The 20,127-nt window shown below is 32.7% G+C and overlaps 1 protein-coding gene across 1 annotated transcript in view; it reads right to left on the reverse strand.

The window, feature by feature from the left end:
- The window catches only part of LOC134722256 (uncharacterized), a 42,943-nt gene extending 25,954 nt beyond the window's left edge, over positions 1-16,989 (reverse strand). The window contains exons 1-16 of the mRNA XM_063585864.1: positions 16,949-16,989; positions 14,602-14,666; positions 11,368-13,291; positions 10,865-10,966; positions 10,197-10,352; positions 9,118-9,455; positions 8,113-8,317; positions 7,524-7,659; positions 6,684-6,822; positions 6,327-6,492; positions 5,884-6,010; positions 5,567-5,644; positions 3,927-4,105; positions 3,401-3,525; positions 2,756-2,968; positions 425-669 (exon numbers count right to left, since the gene is read on the reverse strand). Coding sequence (XP_063441934.1) covers positions 425-669; positions 2,756-2,968; positions 3,401-3,525; positions 3,927-4,105; positions 5,567-5,644; positions 5,884-6,010; positions 6,327-6,492; positions 6,684-6,822; positions 7,524-7,659; positions 8,113-8,317; positions 9,118-9,455; positions 10,197-10,352; positions 10,865-10,966; positions 11,368-13,291; positions 14,602-14,666; positions 16,949-16,967 — 4,217 coding nt within the window. The 5' untranslated portion in view covers positions 16,968-16,989. The remainder of the gene's footprint in view (positions 1-424; positions 670-2,755; positions 2,969-3,400; positions 3,526-3,926; positions 4,106-5,566; positions 5,645-5,883; positions 6,011-6,326; positions 6,493-6,683; positions 6,823-7,523; positions 7,660-8,112; positions 8,318-9,117; positions 9,456-10,196; positions 10,353-10,864; positions 10,967-11,367; positions 13,292-14,601; positions 14,667-16,948) is intronic.
- Positions 16,990-20,127: the final 3,138 nt, after the last annotated feature.

A 20,127-nucleotide genomic window follows, 5' to 3' on the forward strand; every position in this document is an offset into this window, starting at 1 on the left:
AGCTGTTTTACATATAAAATTAAAAATACATGCAATGATTTAATTATATTTTTGCAATAATTTTTTTCAATAGTTTTGAAAAAGCCATAAAAAAACCAAGGTAGATCAAGAAGTGAAAGTCCTTAAAACCTGATAAAACCAAATAAACTCATCATAGATACCAGGAATAAAATTTAAAATTTACGCCAGACGCGCGTTTTGTTTACAAAAGACTCATCAGTGACGCTCGAATCGAAAATTTTATAAAGGCCAAATAAAGTACCAAGTTGAAGAGCATTGCGGACCGAAAATTATTAATTTTTTGCCAAATACAGCTAAGGTAATCTATTCCTGAGGTAGAAAAGCCTTTTTTTTCTAAAATTCAAAGTTTTGTTATCAGTTAATTTATAATAATAAACATATCAATGATAACTCAAGTCTGTACCTTGATAGATCCAAAATCTCTTTTTGTTCTACTGCAACTAATATTTTGTAGGCTTTAGCCCGAGTGAAATATCGCAACTGACTTAAATCGCACTGGACTGTTTTTGAGTTCAGCAAAACAATAGGGATATGGACTTTAGAAAATCCTGATGCTGTGTAACAACCAATTTCCGGACTTCTGAACGGACATAATAATATACACTGTGTAAACCCTGTATCTACCACACCGTCTGTTGTGATATTCACCTAGAAGAAATAAACAGAATCAGGACTTTTTAACAAACATTATAGAAAGAATGTATTCGATTTTTATTAAGAAAAAGTCCGGAATCTGATGTTCTGATGTGGTTGATAAGTGTATCTCGTTTCTGTTTTTTTTTATATATAGTATACCGTTGTTTTTTTCGTTTGAGTGGGTTAACACTTATAATGTGTGTGGCCCTTTACAGCTTCCTGTGTGGTGTGAGCCAAGTCTCCGTGTTGAAGACCGCACTTTGACCAATAATGGTTAAATTTTATAAATTGTGACTTGGATAGATAGTTGTCTCATTGGCACTCATACCACAGCTTCTTATATCTATATACACTTGATTGTTTACAAATGTTACCATAGTATATATTCACAATATCCAAGAGCTTGTGTACGAGATAGTCGCTGAGTATAAGATAGCGATTTAACTAAGGAATAAAGTTGAGGTCATCCCCCGAAAATTTTAATAACTTCATCACGAGTCGGTCGTTATAATTTATCTGTGTCACAGAAGACAACAGAAATGTGTGATTGTACAGCATGCCTTATGTGCCTGTCCCAAGTCAGGAGCCTATAATTCAGTGGTTGTCATTTGTTTATGTGTTACATATTTGTTTTTCGTTCTTTTTTTTTACATAAATAAGGCCGTTAGTTTTCTCGCTTGAATTGTTTTACATTGTCTTATCGGGGCTTTTTATAGCTGACTATATGCGGTATGGGCTTTGCTCATTGTTGAAGGCCGTACGGTGACCTATAATTGTTAATGTTTGTGTCATTTTGGTCTGTTGTGGATAGTTGTCTCATTGGCAATCATACCACATCTCCTTTTTTATACTTCATAATGAGTATATGTCTCTTATTTCGAACGATTTTCACGAGCTGTCGTTTCCTTCAATGATTTCCTAAAAAGAGGATTAAAGCGATCCCTAGTAAAAATAGTTAAAGCCGGTAACTGAAACTGTTTTATGGAACTTTTGTTCGTTTGAAGCGCTTTTCTTGATACATCACATTCCGAATTGTATAATTTTAGAAATAGTTTATAAATCTTTCCAGCATCAAATAAAGACAACGGAAATACATCGCTGTTCAATAGTCATAAGCTATCAGTTCAGAGTTGATGATACTCTCGTGAACTAGCAGTTTAACAGCAGATGTATACGCCTGTACCAAATCAGGAATATGACAGTTGTTGGCATTTCGTTTGATGTGTTTTATTATTTGATTTTGCCATTTGACTTTTTGTTTTGAATTTTTCCCGGAGTTCAGTATTTTTTGTGATTTTTACTATTCGCTTCGAACGCATGACTTTATTAAACGTGTTATTTTCAATTTTTTACATCACTGGGTCGATACATCTGCTCGGTGGTATCATCTGCTCAGTATTCAGTATTTTGGTACCGACATGATTTATAACAAACCTTTCTAAAATTGTTCGTTTATATATTTTGAAATTATAAAGAAATTAAGGTTTCAACTCCCTCAGGCAAAGTTTGGATAAGGTGAATTTGGCTATTCATTGGGTAATTTTGTCATATAGTTCTTTAACTGTTTCGGAACTTATACTTCTTTGGATTTCAAATGTTTGGCTTTATGCGTTCATGATGAAGGTAAATTCTGAACAACGCTTAGGACTCATGAAATTATTAAACGTGCTGTTTCTATTTTTTTTCCTAGTGCATGAAAAAAAAACCAATAGTCGAATCCAAAATAATGCCTGTATCGCGACCATCTTTGTGGATTAGCAAAAAGAAGGATGCCACATGTAGTGCAGGATCTGCTTACATTTTACAAGCACACTAGGCAGCATATCTTGAATTTTGAAAGATGTTGGTTTGTCGAATTTTTGAACCCAGATATGTATCAATTTATGAAATTTACTGTGAAGTGTTATGTATAAAAACAATTTCTCTTTTCGTCATTTTTTTTTAATTCTGTCTCTTTTTTACATGAATTACTATAATGTTTTATATATAAAACTGTAGAACCTGTAATCGTTGTCGCAACCAATGAAATTAACATTAAGAAACAATTGAAAGATTGCTCAATGTTGTCAATCTTTCATTTGCGTTTCATAAAACATACCTTTACCATATCGCCAATAACCATGGAGTCAGGAGTGATAGATCTAATATGTGGATATTGATATATTGTGAGTTCATTCTCCAGAACCAAAGTGGTATTGCTATCAAACAGGCATGATATATTGTATTCTCCTCTGGTTCCTAACAGATCTGGTGTCTGTAGTTCAATGGTACTTGTTGTGTTATCAAAGCTAAGTACACTCAAGGTTATGTCCTATAACCATAAACACATTTATTACCAATTGTTAAATTAAATGATATTAACATTCGTATATATTAATTGACTGTTCCTTTGGTATCTTTCGTTCCTCTTTAATGTTTAAGCTTAATCAAACGTTTACAATTGCTTTTCTTTATTTGCAGTTACAAATACGTTGACTATTTTGTGTAAAAAAATTCCAAGAGATCTTAAAAGACAAATTTAAACTGAAAATAATAGACAAAACAGGTTTTCTAACTTTTTTGATATGAGCGTCAAAGTTCAGTCCTGGATAGACGAAACGCGCGTTTGGTGTATTAAATTATCAGCCTGGTACCTTTGAGAACTATTAACAGAGCAGAATTAATTGGTAATGGTATTCGATAAAAGTATATCATAACTAATTGCATCAAACTTTTTACCGAATAGCAATGCAAATATACTTACGTTATGTTTGTGTAGGGAACACTCTACAGTTGAGAACATGTCCAACTTTACACCAACAACATGCAATGTATGATTATCAAAGTTTCGAAGGTAATTTGGGGATACTGATCCTAACTTCATGCAGCCTGAATTTAAAAGAAAGAATTGAAGATAACAATAATATATTTTTCTAATTTTCACTCTTTTTCCAATTGGACGGCTCGCATCCTTGAACAGTCTTTACAGTAAAACATTGCCTTCTTATTAATATTTGGTTTTACCCACAACTTCAATCATATGAGTATTTCATTATTGCAGTGATTTTTCTTTATAAGCGTTTTATTTTAGTAGTTAGTAGACAAAATATTGAGCACAATACCATTTAGATCATATATGTTGTCCACCAAAACAATATATGTGTTTAACAATAACCAGTAAAAGAAAATGAAGTGCATACGATGCAAGTTTCTTTATTGATCCTCCTTATCCAAAGTCAACCAATTATTTTTTTCCTAGCTAGACCATGTCAATCTACATGCATGCCTACCTTTATTATAATTACTGTCCGACGGATGCAAACATTGTCCGCAAAAGTCTTCCTTTTTGTTGCCATTAACAACACCATCACAATCCAAACAGGATGTACCATCACCGTTACAGACACCACACACATCTTCTCCATGATTACTAGGTAATGAAGTATTACCAGATACACAATGTCCGCATCTACGATAATAAGTTAAACTTAGGATTACTTAATCATAATTTGTTCAATTTAATAACAGTTAAGCATTTTCTCCATTTACAAACATCCTTCAAAATACAGGAATATTGTTCTTAATGTTATTTTTTTTCTGTTTTATTATAAAAGTGTTCTACCAGGGGCATGTCAAAGAACATCTCGTCCTTTTTCTAAAACCTTGCTGATAATTATTCCGTATTAACTTCACAAATAAGATACGATGGTCTTAAAGTTTACAAATACTGGGTACTGATGTTGTTAATCATGTTTAACTATTCTTTTATTTGTCTTTTTGAATATTACTTTCACTGTTAAGTCTGTTTTTTGTGATATCCGTTTGACGTGGCTTGGAACCTATACGTCCCGTCTTTGTGTTATTGTGCTATAGTATATTTTTTTATTCTTATCTTTCATTGTTGTTCGTGTGCTTTGTCGATAAGTCTTTTAGTGTTTCTTTGAAACATATTTGTTTGTTTTATAGTGATTAAGATTATGACACGATGTTGACTGTTATACCCCTATTTTAACATGTTTACCTAAATGTGTCTTTCAAACGAGTTATAATCTAACAATTTGTACATACAAAAATGTCGGTTCCTACTCAGAAATATGACAATTTTTATCCATTCGTTTGATGGGTTTGAGCGTTTGATTTTGCGTTTGATTTTGCTGTTTGATTAGGGATTCAGTTTCGAATTTTCCAAGGAGTTCGGTATTTTTGTGCTACTTTTTCATCTTTTTACTTATTTGCGTTAGATTTTTTCATTCTCCAATTGAGATTAATACATTTGTTCTCCCCTGATCATGTTAAAACTTTCCATATAGTCAATATATTATAATTGTGACTGTTTATTTAACGCATCATGTAAATATAACGGAATTTGATGAGACTGTTATTAAAGTGAGAGGGTTAGCGCTACAGAACCAGGTTTAATCCACCATTTTCTTCATTTGAAAATGCCTGTACCAAGTCAGGAATATGACAGTTCTTGTCCATTCGTTTTTGATGCGTTTTGTTATTTGATTTTGCCATGTGATTATGGACCTTCCTAATTGATTTTCCTCTGAGTTCAGTATTTTTGTGATTTTACTTTTTAGTAAGGTTAATTTAAACATGTCTCTTGGTTGTGATAGAACTCAATGTTCCAATTTCAAAAGTAATATTACTTTCACTCATTCTGCATTGCATCATAATTTTTAACATTTTGTTCACCTGGCATCGATTGTGTACTTTTCCCATTTTACGATTCAGTATGAAGCTGTCGAAGTAATAATCGGCTAGGACTTTATCCAAAAGAACACAATTTCAACCATAGACAAAATAGAGATAGAATCATTGAAATGTGTGAGTTACACAATTTCTTCACTCTCGACTGTGCAAAGAGAAATTGAATACGTCTGAAAGCAGTAAAGCCATATTTCTTAAATTGTATTGAGGTACTTGCTTGTTAATGTAGGCACCGCTGTTTAGCATACTATCACAGGACATCATAGTCAACAGTCCGTGTACATCTGTTCCGTTTCTGATTTATAAAAAAATCAGTTAATTTAATGTTTACTCGATTAACAAACAACATAAAAAAGTTGAATAACTATAATAAAGGGATACGTCACATTGAAGTAAGTTGAAACACCATATAACATATGCTTAAAATTAATAATCATACCAAACAATTTTCTCACATATTAGGAATTGAATATATTTCAAATAACGAGTTACTGGATTAAATAAAACTCATCCATTTTTTAACATCTTACTGACCTGACACACATTTGTAATCGTTGTTCGTAATAATTATTGCCGCATTCATGGTTGCAGTCAAGGTGGTGTCCGTATGGTATATTGCTACTTCCACCTGTACAATCTCTGCACATATCATACGATGCACCTATAATGATAAAATATACCTACTAAAACGCTTATACAACCAAATCATAAACATTCTTCTGTTGGCAGCAACAAAGATGGGGGGTACCATGGAGGCAATAGAAAACTATAAATTATATTTCATATAAAAGACGAACAAAAGTCCACAAAACAATTTACAACTCTCACAAATGAATGAACAACACCATAAAAATGAGTGTTGAACTCTTGCGTTAAGGCTTGTTCTCGAATGTCGTGTTTATATAGTACGGTATCAGTTATTTATAAAAAAAAATTACATGAAGTCGTTAAACAATATACTTAAAACTTTATTTTACCTCCATTAGGTGTTCCTGTACAATCAATGCAGTCATCATGTCCTCCACAAATTCCACAACTGTCTGCAGACATCAATGATGACGCCATACCATCACATCCAACTCTGTTTATGTAGAGTGCGATAACATCTCTTCCAAATGCTGATTTCCCGCCAGGTCCACATATCTTAACATAAACATATTGAGAATAATGATAAATAATGGATCTCACGATTGTTTCTGACTTTTGTGATTTTTTGTCTTTTTCTTTGGCATTCCCAATCATGTATACCATTTTAGATTAAACAATACATAAAGTAAATTAAAGATATAAATGTTTTTGATAAACCCGTCTGAAGGATTTTAATTTTAGATTACCTTATTATGAACACCATGACACTTATGAATGTCCACACTATCTGTTACGCTTGTTTCATTATTTGAATTACTCATGTCCCACCCAAGAAGGTATAATCTGGTATATGCTATTGCCTCGTGTCTGGTCCAAAGATATGAGCTACAACAAACAAAATTCGAAATTAAAGAAAGTATTACCAAATATGGAAATAATAGCAATAAAACATAGATTCAGTTAACAAACATTTCTTATAACTCGACAGGTGCCATAGATGAGTAGGATACAACAGATGCATTTAAATCATATATTGGTTTACATCTAGAAATTGACAATGAAGGATCTGTTTAACCTTCCGGAGCACCTGAGATCACCCCTAGTTTTTGGTGGGGTTCATGTTGCTTATTCTTTAGTTTTCTATGTTGTGTCATATGTAATATTGTTTGTCTGTTTGTCCTTTTCATATTTAGCCATGGCGTTTTCAGTTTATTTTCGATTTATGAGTTTGACTTTCCCTCAGGTATCTTTCGTCTCTCTTTTGAAAATAAAACTTAAATACAAAAGAGATGATTTCAGCTTTCCAATTATGAACTTTCCAAAGTAGCAACATTTTAGCAGCACCTGATACGGGGTATACATCTCTTAATCGATACGATATTTCGGTACTTGCATTTTCTATCATGATTTTCTTGTTAGAGGGTTGCTGCTCACAAAGAAGCTATTAACCCAAGAGTTCCAAATGGAGAAGTTGAAATCATCCCTTCGTAAATTTTACGGACGGTATCACGAGTTGGTTGACCGTTATGGAATAACCGTTTCACAAATGATATCGGATATGTTCCATACGTTGTAACTTGTATTACCTGTTATAAGGGACAAATCTTATAATATCATCCGGAACTAGAAGATGAACATTTATGTTTGATCTGCCGGGTAAATCTGATTTGTCAATATATGGAAATGAAGTCCATGAGCTGTTGTGCAAAAACATCCATTTTCCTGCAATAAACAAAATCGAAATTCTATTGAAACACCATTTTGACAAAAAAAAATAGAACCGAACTCCCCAGCGTTTAAATCTATTGTAGATACAACCGACGTAAAATTTAGAAAATCTGAATGTTCTGATTTTTGTTCGTTTGGTTAAATGTATTTGACGTCCTACATATTTTTTGGGTCTCAAGCGAGACTGATAAAATATTCCAGTTATAATTGTGTATACTATAAACTTTATATACATTTGTGTTCACGATATGCATTTTTTTTAAATTTAAGATTTATTTACTAAAATATCCTTTCCGTCGTTATCATGCTTCCTGATCGATTAGCCTTGCACTTCTCTTGGTTATACAAAAAATATTTAAAAGAGGATGTTCACATGTAAGAATCAATTAATCTTTACTTTCACGTTATGTCATTTGGTTTAAACACAATATTTCATAAATATCTAACCTATTTTGTCAGATATCTGTCCTATAACTGCAGTTCCTATAATACCATGCTCATCTTCATCGGAATAAAAATGTGGAACTATATCTGAAATCCTAAAGTCTGCATCTAGGTGTACATACGGGTATAAAAGATAAGTCTCGACTAATTCATTGTATCTCAATATTGCTCTATCTGTAAGAACTGGGGCGTCGTTTACAGCCATGACCTGTTACGCATCAAAATAAATCACATATTTAAGTATGTTACTTGTTTTAAATGATTTACATAAATATAGGCTACTGACGTTCTAGAGAAATTTTTGGACCAGTGTTACAGTGTATATTTAATATTTATTAATTTAGGTCATTGGGCGTGTTTAATTTTTAATACACGGTTATAAGTTGTTGTTTATTTAAGATAAACGGTTAGTTGTAGAGTTAGGTTATTTTGTGAAAAAAGCCAGTGTTATCATACGCAATAATATATTTGTTCATGCTTTAGGACAACAATATGGCTTAGCTTCGCCGTGTCTCGAACCATATGATATTTACTCACCACGTATATATTATATTTGGTAACTAGTACACGGTGCTACTAATATTGTGTTGATTGGAGTTTTCTAGGGTTTGTTATTTTAATATTCCAGTATTTTCTGTTTTAGGAGAGCATTGAAGAGTAAACTCAACCCCTTATTAGTTGCCTTGAGCTACCATTGATATTTTCATAATAATAAATTAACTGTTTACAAAACTTGGGCTTTTCTACCTCAGAAATAGATTACCTTAGCTGTATTTGGCAAAAGTTTTAGGGAATTTTGGTCCTGAATGCTCTTCTACTTCGTACTTTAGTTTGCCTTCTAAACGTATTTTCATTTGAGCGTCACTGATGAGTCTTTTGAAGACGAAACGCGCGTCTGGCGTTAGTGTAAAATTTTAGTCCTGGTATCTCTGATGAATGAGTTTATTGGCCAAAACCAAATACTACCAGTTGATTTAATCAAAGAACAAAACTTAACTACTACCATACCTTGATAACCATCAGATCGTTGTCAGATGTAGCTCCTGGATGTAACAATTCTACATTAAACTGGCAGTTACATGACTCTGTAAATTTTATTCTATAATTGTGCTTTATTATATCGACACTCGTATACTTCATTACGTATGGGGTCCATTTGGACCCATCATGTACTTCCAAGATTGCAACAGGGACGCCGTATTCATTCAAAGGCACTTGTTGAAGCTTCAGATGACTGTTGATACCATGCAAGATGTGATGTTGAAAAAGTTTTTCCTTATATGTATCAACAAACTCTTTTCGTGATTCATTTGTCAGTGCAAACGTTGAGATGTCTACAGCGTCGTCTATATAAAGCAAATAATATGTTTATTAGTGTCGTATATACACATGTATACGAAAAAGTGGTATCCGACAACTCTTCATCTAAGTCATAATGTTTAAAAGTTAACCATTAAAGATCATAGTACGGCCTTCAACACGGAGCCCTGCTTCACATCGAACAGCAAGCTTTAGAGGGCTCCGAAAATGATTCGTGTGAAACCATCAAACAGGAAAAGCAATGGTCTAATTTTATCTGTATTAAAACGAAAACCGAGAAACACTTATGAACCACGTACACATACGATAACCGTATATAATTACTTCTTAATGCTAGAACTAATAGCGGAACATCATTTAAAGTATTGGTCCTTTACTATATGTTTATTTTCTAATGTTGAATCGATAGCAGTTTAACAATTGAAAATACGAAAACCGCAATTAAATCACTGGTCCTGTACTTTATGAACTTATGTTTGAATGGATAGCTTTTGATTCTATTAATATATGAAACTAGAAATTCAAGCATTGGTCCATTCCTATTTATTAACTCTCTAATATTGCGAGCAATGTATTTTTACCAAAAGTACATATGAAAAGAGTAATTGAATTTAAGCATTGGTCCTTTACTAGACTTCCTATTATTGGAATAAATAATATTCTTTTACTTATTATTCTTTTCCATAATGCTGAATATTGTCTGATCACTTAATAACTGCAGATTAAATGTTGTATATTTCTTACGAATTTTGTAAATATAAGTTTACCATTGATAGTGATATTGTACCACATTTTCCAATCTGTGAAATAAAGGAAATGTGTGTCCTCTTCTATCTCCACTTCCGTCATAGCAAAGTCAACATCTGCTTTATATAGTTCCTCGATCATTTTGATATACATAAAGTAAACTGATCTCGGTTTATCTATAAATATAAAAAAAAAAGTAGCTCAAACGAATGCATCAAAATTAATAAAACTATGCTAGAAATTATACCACATCCAAATCAAAACCATATTTCAAAGTATTTTCAGTCAGCTTAAAGCTGGTGAAACGATAGTAGTTTTAACGACAAGTGATGCGTGCCAAAATGAAGATGCGTATAGTCTTCGCTCACATGTAAATGTGTATATGCTTGTTCCTGCGATATTCAAGCTTACATTTATATGTCACCTTTCTATCTTCCTTTTTAACTTGTTTAACAACATTGATGTTAGAGTAAAGTGATTGAATTAATGTTATATAATTTGGAAGACAAAAGCCGTTGTAGGTTGAGTATTGCAATTGTATATAATCCCCTGGTTTCATTAGCAATTAATAACACAGCGAAGAAAATTAGCGTCATGTTTATAGACCTAAGGAACATTACTCACAACCAGTAAAGTTAGGAAATATTTGAAGTCATATCACATCTTCTTATTCTTATATTTAAAATACCTTGTGAATGTATCCTACACAAGCCGTCTCCTCCTGATATCAAAGTCAATATCACATATCTTTGAGTGGTAACTGGCGTACCTGCGGTTATCAAGGAATCACCTTCAAAATAACGTTTATCAGTAGTAGTTAATTATTAAATGTACAATACAACGATGTGAAAAAGGTTAATGCTGAGCTATTTTTTTTTATTTATTTATGTTTTATTTTATTTTTTGCTGTTATTTATTCAAATATAGAGAAAAACAAAAACAAAATATAAGTTTTAGAAGCGTTGCCATTTGAGTTGGGACTTCTCGTTTTGAGTTTCCTAGAATTCGTTATATTTTATTAATAAATAAACTCATAGATACCAGGATTGAAATTTCATATATACGCCAGACGCGCGTTTCGTCTACAAAAAACCCATCAGTGACGCTCGAGTAAATTTTTTAATTAACTGCGCTATTTACTTCGGGCAATTATAACTAATATTTAATAACCACTGAAAATTTATAACATACCTGTAGAATTTTGTAATTTCACATTGTCTGTACAATTGATTTTCATTTCAGACTCGATGCCATATTCTCCTAATGTATCATTAACTATAAAGAGGTAATCCTCGTATAGGAACAAAGGCTCTGGTAGCAGTTTGTGATACACATCAGTGATTGGAAGAACTGGATCAGTGGTTGTCATTGTCCAAGTTGTTGTCTCCAAAGATGGTATTTCAGAATGTGTTGCGTTCCATCCACTCATTGAGGAGTTGTTTTCTTGTGTAACAGACACGCCATAATTTGTTGATTGTGTATTTCCTGTAGCTGTAAAGTCAGAGCTCTCCGTTGTTGAAAGTCTGTTGTAGTCTGACGTTGACGTAGTTGCATCTTCTATTACAGCTTTACAACCACTTGTTGCTGAAACACATTTACCACTTTGTAAGCACATCATTTCGCCGTCATGACAAGTATTCGACCCGGTACTAGTTGCAGTGTTGTCACATATTTTGGAATTCGGAACACATTTTCCAGTTAGAAGGCACATTATTTGGTCTGGTGGACAATTCCTGGTATTAAATTCTATACTCTCACATACACTTGGCTGTTCCGAAAGCCTAACGCACTCCCCTGTTAACAAACATTTGACATGACCATTAGGACATGATCCTGTGTTCGACGAATCGATGAAACCCTCATGACAAATGCTAACGCATTTACCAGTTTGTAAACATTTGATTTTTCCAGTAGGACATATGGTGACTTGGTCATCATCCAATTCTTGATTACATTCTGGTAGCTTAGGAACACACTGTTCTCTTTGTAAACAAAACATTTCATCTCCTCTGCACTGATGGCTTGAATGATCACCGATAGACGGAGAGTCACAGATATTTTCTTTTGATACACATTTTCCTTCATTAAGGCAAAATAATTCTCCTTCGTTACATTGATCGCTTGTGACTGTGTCAGTATTGTAGTCACATGTCTTTTCCCTTGCTACACATATGCCCCTCTGTAGACAAAATATTTCGTCCTCATTACATTGGTGGTTAGTTCCTTCGCCAGGCTGAAAGTCACAGGTCATGTCTTTTGGTATGCAATGGCCTGAATGGATACAGAAAATTTCATTAGTTTTGCATTGATAGATTGAATCGTCATTGCTCTCACTAGGACTAGGGTCGCAAAGTGCTTCCTTTTCTATACAATAACCCCTTTCAAGACAAAATACCTCGTTCTCAGAACACTGTTTACTTTGGTCGTTACAATTTCTGTGTAAATTAATACACATTCCAGATAGGAGACAATATACAGTGCCCTCTGGACATGACGTACCTTCATTGTTTGTTACACATGAGTTTTCTTTTGGTCTGCACTGTTCAGAGTTGAGACAAAGCACTTCTTTATCATTGCACATGAGAGTCGAATGTGACTGATCATTGTTGCAGTTGCTGTTCCTGTCAATACACTCACCCGTTCGAAGACATTTTGTTGTACCTTCTGGACATATTTGGTTTTCATCTTCATCTGCGTCTTTTTTGCAAGAAATATCAGTAGTGGATACACACTGACCTTTCTGCAAACAAAATACTTCATGATCTAAACACATAATACTCTTGGAGCTTTTGTCCTGATCACAAAATGTATGCTCTATTACTTTACACTCACCAGTTTGTAGACATTTTGTGGTACCGAACGGACATATATCTGAGGTCGCTGGGAAACAATTAACCTCCCTTTTTACGCATTTACCAGCAAATAGACAGAATTGTTCGTCGTCAGCACACTGGTGAATTGTCTTACCATCCGAACACGACTTTTCAACTTTGATGCACTTGCCTGTTTCTAGACAAAATACTTCGTCCTGCTGGCAACCACCAACTATGTTCTTGTTTTGTTTGAAACAATCTGAATTCTGTTTAATGCACTGTCCAGTACTTATACAAAATATCTGGTCGATAGAAAAAGAAAAAAAATACATTTAATGGGTTTGATGGTATAGTAATACTTTTTTCAGTATTTCATAAAAAGACAGCTATGAATATAGTTTTTGTGTGCTGTGTCTCAATTTACTTTCATAGAACATGTTTAATTCTTAAATTAAGAAACCTTTACATATATTAAAGTTGAAAACTGATGATTATTTTGAAACAGCTATATCTATTTATAAGTTACATTCCTGGTAAATAGTTTTAATAGTCATTCCAAATAGAACATATAACATAACATCTATAATACTAAAATTACGAGGTCCAATTTGTCAGCCGTCATCACGTAAAAACGACGAATCAAAGAATTCAACTTTATATATAACTAATATAGTACAAAGGTGTAGATTAAAAATTACACCACTCCAGGCCCTTTGTTTTCCACGTAATTAATATTGCCAATAATTAAGAAGTTCCGGGTCGAGTCCGATACCGATACCAATAGTATATTCACCTGTTACCTATTACCTTATCTGTACGTTCCGCATCTGACAGGCGCACCAACAAACGGTGTATTCCGGATTAATATGCTATATACACGGGTCATGATCACAGGGTTGACACTACTAAATTATCAAATTGTTACCTATTGTAGTATTTTAATCAGTAAGACTTTCTAAGATAACAATACGAATACTAAAAATCTGGACTAAAATAAGGCGTACAGGTACAGTTTTCAATTTTTAGCGGGCATGACGTAAAACAGCGAATCAAAGAAATCAACTTTATTTATAACTAATATAGGACAATGCTGTTGATTAAAAAATACTCCATTCCAGGACCTTTTGTTTTCCAAATAATTAATATAACCAATAATTGATAAGTTCCAGTTCGACGGGTTCAAACAGAAAGATTTGAAAGCAGAGAAAACTGTGTATCTTATAATCGGCATGGCTTTATCAGATGACAATACCAATACTAAAATAAGGCTTGCGCATAGTTATATACTTTAATTCAGTCATGGTGCCGCGATATCACGGGTGTGTTCTAGTATAAATAAAGGCAACAGTAGTATACCGCTGTGTATACCACTGTTCGAAACTTATAACAAGACAAGTAAAATTTGTGTTTATGCAATTAGCGTTATATGCTAAGGAAATCCTGGAATGATGACGCTGTTTAAAGGAAACCAAGAAATCAAACATTGGACTTCTAATATCAGAAATATCCTCCACCCCGTAAAAAATACGATTGAAAAACTTAACCACAACAAAAAAAGAACAAACACAAAGGCGTTGCTATTTCATATATGATATTGAAAAGATATAGTCACCTCATCATCTGTGCATTGTATGAAGCAACTGACCACTGCTGGACATACCAGTATAACTAGGACGACTGAAAGATAAAACCATGAAATATGAAACTGTATAACAACATTTGTGACATATATATATATACGTTTATCGGGTTTTCAATGTAACCTTTAAAGGGGCATTAGTTACGAAATAACAAAATAATGAAATAGTATTTCTTTTTGTTCAATCGATAATGAAGGTGAAATAGTGATATAATAATTCGCTTTAAGCAAACCGTTCGGTTCAGTAAAAATAAGCAAAGAAGCTTATGAATTATTCACTTGCAACTAAATGAGATCATTTGCTAATCAACTGCTACGAGATTTTGTAAAACGTTACCTCTGAGAAAGTTGATGAATTGATGAACTCGTCCTTTTTCTAAAAAAAAAAAGGTTCATCGGAAGGTACCTAGAACTTGTTGATGAATACTCCGAATCAACTTCACAAATAATACTCAATTGTCTTGAAGTATAGATTCTGACGTTGTTTATCATCTAAATAACGGGTTAAAGTATTCTTTAATTGGATTTTTATGGCCACGCAACGATGTCGGTGCCATATAGTTTTACCCTTGTCCGTAATTCCGTAATTCCGTCAATTCGTTATTCCGCGACAAACTATTATACGGAGGGTTTTTTTCTAACCGCCTTCAGATATTGGGCTGATTTTTGCTATATGAGTTAACCATGATGAGTTACAAATCAAGTTTAAGTTTCCTTCCGCTTCGCTTTTTTTTGCCAAAATTAAGGGTTTACAACTTTGAATATTGTTGAACATTTTTCCCTCCTGATTTTTTATATGTGAGTTTACGTTTGTAGACATCATGTTTGTGCCCACATGTGTTATTGAAATTGAAGATTTTCCAACTATTTGAGACGGGGCCGTTCCTGTCTCTTTGACACATCTAGTTTTAATATCATTCTAACTGTTTAGTGTGTTTGAATTGTGCTATTGTTATTTTTTTCTTTTTTTTTTATCTTTGAATTTTCTAATGTGCTGTCTCGCTAACATGTTTAACCCCGCCACATTTGGTATATATGTGCCTGTCCAAAGTTATGCGCCTTTAATTCAGTGGTTGTCGTTTGTTTATATGTTACATATTTGTTTGTCGTTCATTGTTTATATCTATATTAGGCCGTTGGTTGTCTTGTTTGAATTGTTTTACATTGTCATTTCGGGGCCTTTTATGGCTGACTATGCGGTATGGGCTTTGTTCATTGTTGAGGGCCGTACAGTGACCTATAGTTGATAATTTCTGTGTCGTTTTGGTCTCTTGTGGAGACCAGATATTGACATTTTTTGACATTTTTACTTATAATGTATGTTTGTTTTGTCTACACATCGTTGTCAGTATAATGGAACTTATTGCGACTGTCATACAAGTGAGGGGTTTAGCTTGCTATAAAATCCAATTTAATCCACCATTTTCTACTGTCATAAGAATATTCCTTTTACCAAGTCAGGAATATTACATTTGTTATATTCGTTCGTTCGTTTGATGTGATGTTTCTTAATTAATTGACATCCGGTTCAATTGTGCGCTTCATCAATTACTAAAATAAATTCATTAGTTAGTTTTCTCGTTTGAATTGTTTTACATTGTCTTATCGGGGCCATTTATAGCTGTATGGGCTTTGCTCATTGTTAAAGGTCGTACGGTGACCTATAGTTGTTAATCTCTCTGTCATATTGGTCTCTTGTGAACAGTTGTCTCATTTGCAACCATACTGCATCTTCTTTTTTTTTATATTAACCAAACACATTGCAAGTACATGAAACGTTGATTTTTAAATGCAATAAGTATTTTTATTTTTGAGATAAACAGTACATTTATTATTACCTTTTTTCATTTTTTTCTATCAAAGAAATGAATAATGACAACAAATCTTCGCATCTTCGATAGCGAAGATGAACATCTTCGTAGCTGTGTCGTTATTTGTCATTTTTAAGATGTTCTTCTTGTCAGTTATAGGAACAAACACAAAAACATATAATTGGACAAAACAAGAAATCGGTAGAAATACTCAGATGTTACACAAGCATTTATCTAAGTTTTGATATATTCATTGGATATCTGACATGAATATGAAATTACTAACAATGAAACATTGAATATCTGGCTCTTGCATACAAATAAGTCCTCAGATTTTATTTTCTGCTAAGAAATGTATAACTACTTTTGTTGGAATTTCTATGGGTAACCTTCATTCGAAAATATGAAATAATTACATAAAAGTACAAAGGAAAAACAAAACACAAATAAGTTATTGATAGGAATACATCAATTTGACATCAAATATGTAAGACATTACTTAATCTTACCTAAGCGATTTCTAGCCATGTTACATCAAAAACAATTACAGGTGTCTTTGGAATCGATATATGTTACTTGTAGTTATTGTCATAGTAACCAGGTGTAAATCGATTTGCTGTATTTTCCCTTATATGTGTATATCTATAAATAATATGACTGTGATAACAATTATTTAATATGATGATAGCCATTTCAGTTTTAATAAAATTAAGAATGGAAATTGGGAATGTGTCAAAGAGACAACAACCCGAATTACCCGACCATAAAAAAAAAGTTCACCATTCCAATAGGGTTGGTGCGTGCTTTTTAAAAGATCTACCATTTTGGCAATTGAAATTAAATTTCATTCCGAAAAATCTTTAAGGAATAAACATATTGAAATAAGATTATGCGGTATAATTGCCAAATGAGACGCATATCCACCAAATTCCAAAAGACCATTTTACAATATAAGTCATCATTCTACCTTCAACAATGAACAAAATCCTAACCGTATAATAAACTGTATAAAAAGCCCTGATATGACAAAATGTAAAACATTTCAAAAAAGAAAACCGACGGTCAGGTGTCTGCTTCAAAACATAAACGAAACAAACATATGACATCGGACTCGGACTTCTCTTGAACTGAATTTTCATGTACGTATTGTTATATGCGTTTACTTTTCTACATTGGCTAGAGGTAAAGGGGAGGGTTTAGATTCTCCTAAACATGTTTAACCCCGCCGCAATTTTGCGCCTGTCCCAAGTCAGGAGCCTCTAGCCTTTGTTAGTCTTGTATATTTTTTAATTTCATTTTTTTGATGAAAGAGGGACTCATATAACAATGATACTAGTATACGAGTTCAATTCCTTTTTAAAGAAATACAAGTGAGCAAGAAAGGGTAAATCCTTATAAAAAGTAAATGAAAGCCAGAATCACAGACTCTAAATTTGATATGACTATTGGGGTTATTGATCAGCTAGTGATCAAGGCTCTCCTTAATATCTTTGGAAATTCTATGCATTCTTAACTTAATAGTGGTGTAAGAGAGGGGCGAAAGATACGCGAGGGACAATCATACTCATAGATGGAAAATAAACATGGCTTAAAAAGAAAACGACAAACAGACAAATAATAGTATACAAGACACAACATAGAAAAATAAAGACTTAACAACACAAACCCAACAAAAATTGAGGATGATATCAGGTGCTCCTGCCCCACAAAGATTATCACCATGTGCACATGTACAAATCTTTGCGAACAGTAAAAGTCACTCTTACTTCAAATTAAAAAAAATATAATATGTTTCATAATTTTGAATGGCAAAGTTTTACTATTAAAAATATTTTTCTTAAAATCTTTAGAAATATACTGCTATTTTTTTTATATCTTCCCTTACTCTATTTCCCAATGAGGCATTTCGATAGAACTTTGACAACCGCAAAGCGAAGTGTGATGGAAAACTGTGATTCAGTTAGAAAGTGTAAATTGATTCTAAGATACAAAAAAATAATTGAACAAACAGTTATAATAAAGTTCAGTTAGTAAATACAAGGCCATGTATAATTTATTGAAAAAAAATATATATATAATATAACAAAAAAAGTGTTTTGAAGGTAACAATCATGGGTAAACTTCGTCACAAAAACTCAAACTTTAAGATTAATTAGCTACCAAAATTTTCCATCAACATACACCGAGTGAAATATTTGAGTACGTAATAAATATTAAAAAAGAAACGCTCTTGGAGATTCGTGATCTATGTCGGAAATATCATCACCAGAAATTTCGACAGTAATCAAAATTAGTCGCTATGGTTCATTTATTTATCTTATTTTTCAACTGAATATGGACATAACTTGACCTGTACATGCATGATTCAAAAGAATATAAATAAAAACAAAAAACATAGAAAAAAGAATGAAATACAAAAATAAAATTAAAAAAAAAAAGAACTATCTCAAATATGTAAATAACGGGTTTCAAGAATATTTACAAATCACAAATACCGGCAAATTTCGAAAATTTGGGAATATCTTTTTAAAATTTTAAAATTTGAAAGTTCCAGAGTTATATAGTGTAAGCACGTCCATAATTCTTTGTTGTAAATAGTCTGATTTATTTTGAAGGATGTCCTTGTCGTCAATGCAGTTCCCTATTATCCTTGTCAAGTCATGGTATGCTCAATATAGAAATAATGTAGATGTACACTAACAAGTTACTAAAAAGAAAATCACGAAAATACTGCACTTAGAGGAAAATCAATTCGGAAAGTCCATAATCAGATGGCAAAATCAAATAACAAAACGCATCAAAAACGAATGGACAAGAACTGTCATATTCCTGACTTGGTACAAGCTTTTTCAAATTTTATGTAGAAAATGGTGGATTAAACCTGGTTTTATAGCGCTTACCCTCCGATTCACTTTGATGGCAGTCTCATAAAATTCCGTTATATTTACAATGATGAGTTAACTAAACAAACACAATAAATTATATAGTCAAAATATGGGTACAGCAGTCATCATCATGTAACAATTTTAAAAGGAACAATTTAACAGAACACAAAAACATCTATCTACAAACACATTCATTGATATTAAACCACCGTTAAGCTTGCGGCAATCATTTTTTAGACGCTGATTGCCGAAAATTGAAAATATAACCAGCTACAACACACTTTTTTAAATAACTTTCTCTCCAAGAGATTATAAGAGAGGAGGTGGAGATTTAGTAGGACTTATCAATTTAATATCATGAGTTTATTGGAAAGCTAGACAATCAAAAGACTTGGACATCATAATAAGTTCCATTAATGTTTCTGCTAAATATTTAATTTGATTATTTCAAAGTTATTTTGCAATCTTCTGTCATTTATAATGATAAAGCGGATGGACATCCACTTTTTTTCAAAACCAATGACAGAAAAAATGTGAAAACATAGTTAACGTTAAGTTGAGTTTATACAGACCTCTAGCTCAACCGTTGATTTTTTGCCAAATTTTAATAAACTGAATATCTAACCATTCTTTTATCATATCAGTGAATATTAGTTTGTCAAAATGTTTCCTGATTAATAAAAAAAGCTTGAGACATTTTATAATTCATAAAAGAGATAACCGTCTCTCGATAATTACACTCATTGTTTTAGCACTACAGTATCGGATCCGAAGAATGAATTTAGCTAATCATCTAATTTCTG

This window comes from Mytilus trossulus, chromosome 6 (assembly GCF_036588685.1).
Source record: "Mytilus trossulus isolate FHL-02 chromosome 6, PNRI_Mtr1.1.1.hap1, whole genome shotgun sequence".
Taxonomy (NCBI): domain Eukaryota; kingdom Metazoa; phylum Mollusca; class Bivalvia; order Mytilida; family Mytilidae; genus Mytilus; species Mytilus trossulus.